The sequence below is a fragment of the Phymastichus coffea genome, unplaced genomic scaffold, assembly GCF_024137745.1.
Source record: "Phymastichus coffea isolate CEN01 unplaced genomic scaffold, Cenicafe_Pcof_1.1 PCOF00109, whole genome shotgun sequence".
Lineage (NCBI taxonomy): Eukaryota > Metazoa > Arthropoda > Insecta > Hymenoptera > Eulophidae > Phymastichus > Phymastichus coffea.
Window position 1 is genome coordinate 544,353 of NW_026706920.1, and position 6,558 is coordinate 550,910.

The following is a 6,558-nucleotide window of genomic DNA, read 5'->3' on the forward strand; positions in this document are numbered from 1 at the left end:
TTATTTCTTTCAAGACGATATTCTAAAAAAATCTAATTGAATAAGCGATAAAAGATTGAATTGATTGATTACAGTAAGTTGCTGTCATTATTACATTTATTAAATTTACAGTATTTATTGAATTGTTTCATAAAATATAGCAAAAATTATCCAATTTCGATTACTGTATATCCAATTCTTTTTACTATAACAATGATTGATTTGTATAAGTATTCATATATTTATCGTTTTAGACATCATTTCTTAACTAAATTTGAATCTAAAACTTTCACTTCATGCTAGATAGGGAATTCAATTGAATTACAGTTTTAGCTATAGACAAACACAAATTCCGAGTTTGAGCATCTGCTATATTAACTGTTGAAGGAATTTCTTTCAACACATTCCCATCTGATGCTAAGAATAGTGAAAGACATGCATGCGGAACTCCAGGCCATAAATTCATTGTAGGTTTTTTATTTTCAATGTTAACGTTTGTTTTTGTACTACTTCCTGATGTTGGTAGGATCAAGGATTCACAGTCTACAACAGCGCCTTTCACATCCGTGCACACGGTTGAATTAATTTTGTTATCTGGTATAAGTGTTGTGCTAATATTTTTTTCTTCACTGATAGTATTGGTTGTATTCTTTCCATTTCTGATTTTACGTGGAATCGTTTCATTCAAGTTTGAATGTAATATTTGTGAATCTACTGTAAGTGTTGAAACAGTTGAACTAGTTATTTTATTATCGTTCACTGTCTTTTCTACTTTTAATTCTGTGCCAAAATCTTTGTCAGAGCTAATATTTAAACTACTAGTTGTTGCAACGGAAAGATAACTATTATCTAAATTTTTTGTTAAATTGGTTGTAATTTCACCATTGGCGTAGCTAGTTGAATCAATTGCGGATGTCTTATTAGGTAACACTTTTATTGTATCATTTATTACAATTTGGTCCATAAAATCTTCTCCTATAATTGGAGAACTATATGGAGTAGTTACCTCGTTGTAACTATTATTATTTGTAGACGGATTTATTTGCGTAATTTTTTTAGATTGATTTTTAATCAATTGATCGATATTTCCAGCCGTACTATCGTTGAAATTTAAGTTACTTGATTTTCTTGTAATATTTTTAATTGGAATTGTTTGACTCACAGACATGTCTGTGAAATTAACGTTTTGATTACTATCTGAATAATTGAATGGGATATTTTCTATTTTGCCATTGTATGTAGTTCTATTACGGGAAAATTTTACTTCATCATTGTTATTGAACGGTGTAGTTGATTCGTAAAGATAAGAAGTCGTAATAAATTCAGATGCAATATCATTAACATCTTGTTTTTCAGATGTGGTGATATTTTTTTCATCATTCTGCAATCCAGATGTAGTTTCCGCTCTAAGTAGTAAGTGAGAATTTTCCATACGTACATTATTATCAATTGAATTTACAAGACCAATGGCATTTGTTTTATTAACGTCAGATTTTTCAAGTATTTTATTAAAATCACTTGTACTTTGAATTTTTTCTGTATTAACGTCGTACGGAATCAGGTAATTATTCTGAACAGTGATGTTTTCTATGTTGCCATCGATCGGTTTTACAGTTTTATGTTCATCTACATTTTCAGTAAAAAGCGTTGGCATTGTGTATGCTTGATTAAAATAACTAGGAATTTCTGTATTATATGCAATTGTAGTTTGGACAGTTTCGTTTAAATTTTTCGATGCTATTGAAGAATTATTGGTACGTGAATTCGCACCAGAATTTGCATAAACATTTGTGACATTTAAAGTTGACTTATGTTTTTCAGAATCATAAATATCGCTAACATTATCAATTACTCTATTCAGTTCCTGTTTAGTCGTTATGCTAGATTCTGTTGAAATCAAATTGGCTTCCCTTGGATTTTGAGTAAATTTTGTGTCGTTAATTTGACTATTGATAAGTGTGACGTCATGGCTTTCTTGGATTGAATTAGGAATACCAATATCTATTATATTATGTTGATCAAGATCATTAACTTCATTTTTTGCAATAATATTATTATTAGGTATTTCTGTACTGTTCTGTTGATCGACCAATAGAGAGTTTTCTGTCCTATGACTATCGTTGATTGGTTTGATTAATTTGCCGTTATTTACTATCGAAGTTTCTGGATGATCTATTTGACTAAATTTATCAAAATTAGCAGAATTTTCTGCATCAATCGTTATATTTTTATCAGTAGTCATATTTTTTATCTGAAACGTGTTGCGAACATGAGTTAACGAACCGGAGGAGCCTGCATTATCACTTACTGCAGATGATATTGACTTTGTTGCATTATTACGTAAATTGGTATCAATTTCATTTTTTGCTGTCACTGCGACTTTATCTGTATGAGTCACTGTTAAATTTCTTTGCTGCAGATTTTTATTGCCCATCAATAATGTATCATTATTTTGACGTACAGTCTTACCATTCAACAAAGCTATACCATTTTCAATTTCTGCCTTTGAACCAGGTTTTGATGTTTCATTCTTTTGCAATTCGATCCTAATATTTTTAAGTGGATGTTGAGTTACGTGCGAATAGAATACTGTAGGATCTTGAGAATTTGATTGTACTAGTACGCTGTTATCGACAATTGAAAATGATGGTTGTGTTAATTCTGGTTGTTCATTTTTTGATATAGTACTAACACGAGATGGAATCAAAATATTTTTTGATGAGAATTCAGGAAGTTGATCATAAGCAGAAATAGCAGGACTATTTATCTTTGATGCAGTATTTAATTTAGGAAAAATATCGATCTTAAGAGATGGAGTTTTACCACCTGCTAAAGAATCCATAAACTTATTTACTTTATGCATGTTTCCATCGAGCTCACTATTTAACTTTGTGTTTTTTGATGATTTGGAATCATGTTCAATAGTTATTCTATTAGAGTTTTTGTAAAGCACTGAAAAAAGCAGATATTTCATTTTATTGAATGAAAGATATGAGGTACATTAATTTTTTTGTAATAATCAAAAACGTATCATTTATGAGAAGGGTGAGAAGAATTTTTAATTACCTGAATTGAAATCTGTCAAATTATCAAAATGGTTTATATATTCATTAGTTCCAGTTAAAGAACCATTTAGTATTTCTGAAGAAGCAATATGATCAGCAGATATTATTTTCACTGATGGTGACACGTTGACTTCATGATCAATGATCGTTTCATTTTCAAAAACTGAATCAAACGGCCTGAGAGTACTAATTTCTTTTAAAATTGCAGTTGATTTTTCATGGTGATTTTTAGTATGATTTGTGGCAGATTTTAATTCTAATTGAAATTTATCTATTTCAGATCGAATACTTTGTTTGAATGCAAATACTTTTTCAATAATTTGATCTTTAAACTGATTAATATATAAACGTTCAACATCATAGATTTTCTTTTTGCTAAGATCTTGTTTTGAAATAAAAATTCGGAACTCCTGTTTTGCAACATTTATAGTCTGAGAGAGATCTTTTTTCAATAAATAATACTTTTGAAGAAGATTCACCTCTAATCTAGAAATTTGTTGGCGGTTGATTTGTTTATTATTCATAATTTCTGAAAATATAATTTTTTCTGTATACTTATAGTTATCAATCAGTATTGATTTGATTATATTTTTCAGTTTCTGCCAATTTTTAATGACTGTTTCTTGCTGCATTGAATTTAGATCGATTTTATTTTCATCTTTACTATTTAATAATTTTTTATGACAAGAGGATTTACTTAAATTTTTCAGTAATGATTTAATTTTAGAATTATCTTTTTTACTCAGCATGGTTGTAAAATTTTGAGTTTGATTATGTCTAAGACTCTGAAATATTTCCTCTGATGAATGTTCTTTTGAACCATCTTCAACTGTTTCTAAATTCTCCCTCTTATCAAAGCTTTCTTTACCGTGTTTATTTGAATTGATGTATTTTTTCTTTATATTAAAATTTTTTTCATGCGAATGGAAATCACTTTCGTCATTAGATTCACTAGAGTCAGAGATGGTATGTTTATTTTTCTTGTTTTCACGGTTTCTTGTATTTTTAGATGTTTTTCCATGTTTATTTTCTTTTGAATGTTTCTTTTCATAACTAATTTCATTTTTTAACAATTTAATACTATCAACAGACCATTCAGATAAGTCATTTGAATCATCTTCTGATGAATCTTCTTCTTGATGTAATTCATCGACTTTGCTTGGTTTTTGAAAATAATATGTGATATAATCTCCTCTTCGATTCTTTTCTTTCAATGTATGTTCATGCATAAAACGTCGATAAAATTCGAAATTTTCATGACTGTTCGTTTTTTCTTTGATACCGTAATCTTCATTTTTTTCCTTAGAAAAAAAGTCTGAAAATTGTTTGGTCTTTGATCCCGATGATACCAAAGTAACAAAAAATAGATATTTCAAAATGAAAATCTGAAGTACCACTGCATAGATAAAAAAATATTGATGAAAATACTTTTTATAATTTTAAACGACAAAGAACTTAGTCTTACCTTTCATTTTCGTCAAAATATACTTTGCGTATTGTCAAATCAAAGAATATAATACAATAAACCATCATGCAGATGGTGCTACCTTTTTTATATCATTGCATGTCATGAACTTCTTATCAAAAATTCATGTGCGCATTTTGAATTCGAAAGCTTCTCGCAAAATTTACAATTGTTTTGATTGTGAGTCATGTAAATAAAGAATCCGTTTCAAGAAATTATTTTTAGCAAGACATTGTAGCAATGATCGTATGATTACTAATGATCGAATAATTACTAATTATTATAATCCATGTTCGAATTGTTTCGAATATGAAGAGTTTCATATTTTCTGTTCTAATATAATAATACGAAATATCAAAATTCACTCGTGATTTATTCGTAAAATAATTTATTGTTATTGATTAAACGTGTAAAAAATTAAGTTCATACATTCACTGAAAGGACTGACATCGCTGTAGCTAAAAAGATCGAATCATAGCTATTCATTATATTTCGTCATCTTATCAGATCCAACCTGATATGGTTGAGTTATTGCCAAATCGTACTATCCTTAGATCTTAAGTCGATGTTTCGTTTAACGTCATTCGCACGTAATTTTAAATCATATCGTGTTCTGTTTCCGTGAACTTCTATTTCTCTTGCAATAATTTTTTAAAATGAATTTCAGTCAGATTTAAACGTAAAAAAAATAATATTTGATATAGATTCTAAAAATCTTTATTTTATTTAAGTTTTGTTTCATTCAACTTTGAATAAATCTATTGTTTCAATATTATCCCTACCTTGGTAGAAAGAAACGTAAAGATTGAAAGGCAAAATGCTTCAAAAAGCTTTTATTGTACTTATTGTTGTTTATTTAATTTTTAAACAAAAATTGCTATAACTATTTTTGACAAATTTCTTTCTATTTTTAACAAGGTAAACTATTTTTAATATCATTTGAGCAATGAGAAATCAATGTTTCAAGCTTGAATCCATCAATTCGGGAACTCAATATGCATTTCGTTAAATAATATGTTGAGTCCAAAATTTTTAATAAGATTCTAAATAGATAATGTATTTTAAATAAGTCATATTTACACCAAGTTAGTTCAGGCTAATAAAATCGTTAAATTTCTTGAAGGTTTCCTTCAAGGTAAAAATATTTTTTAAATAAATTTTTTTTTATAATTCCAAGTTTAGAGATAGCTAATCTTAATGAACCTGGCAAAAATTAAGGAAACAATTATTTATATTTATATGTCAACCAATAATTTTGTTACAATGCCAGTACTTATATTAGAAGTTTTAGAAAGAGATAAGTTATCAAAATAGCAACATTGTTCATTCAACTTACTTATGTCAAGTATATATATACACGCGGTTCACCGGGTAAGAGCTTAGGCTTCTGTAAAAGAGATCGTGGGTTCGGGCCCTGGGCATATGAATATTTTTAGAAATGTTTGTTACCGATTTCTATGGTTTAGATTTCACTTTAGATTGTCGGTCCAGTCATGATGCGTGTAAAAAACTTCTCCTCTCTTACCATTCCAAAAGTGGTAGAGCAGGTAAGTCTACGTGACTATAGGGGATTAATTATAATACTAATGTAGGTACTACCTAGTGTACCTCTGCAGCGTTCAACGTGAATGTATTTCTTGAAGTAATAATAATAATAATAACACGGATGTATGTACGCATAAGTATGAATAAAAAACGTATATTAGTGTCATCGAGAATCAACAGTAACAGCTCCCTGTACTCTCTCATAAGCAAACATTATGACGACTGGAATATAACTGGTAATATTAAAAATTAAGTATTATAATGTGAGATTAACAATTTTTTTAAGTCAATAAAAATTATTGAAATTAAAAATAAATTAGCCGCTGAAGAGTTTGTCCGCTATCGTCACGTAAGCAAGTTTAATCTGTGATGTATTCGATGAATCTCATTTTCCGCTTCTTCCCTTGCGATAACGATGTTCAATGTTCATTTTTTCTCTGACTCTTGTCTACTATTTCGCGTCAGAAGTAAATTTTCCACGCAGCTATACGTCGATGCTTTGTT

The 6,558-nt window shown here is 28.7% G+C and overlaps 1 protein-coding gene across 1 annotated transcript; it reads right to left on the reverse strand.

Annotated features, from left to right (window-relative positions):
- Positions 1 to 268: 268 nt before the first annotated feature.
- Positions 269 to 4,065, reverse strand: LOC131670378 (kinesin-related protein 10-like). The gene is made up of 4 exons (XM_058945929.1): positions 3,997 to 4,065; positions 3,600 to 3,940; positions 3,046 to 3,530; positions 269 to 2,931 (listed from the first exon to the last, which is right to left on the reverse strand). Exons 1-4 carry the CDS (start codon positions 4,063 to 4,065, stop codon positions 269 to 271), a joined length of 3,558 nt encoding a protein of 1,185 aa, XP_058801912.1.
- Between the last annotated feature and the right edge of the window lie 2,493 nt (positions 4,066 to 6,558).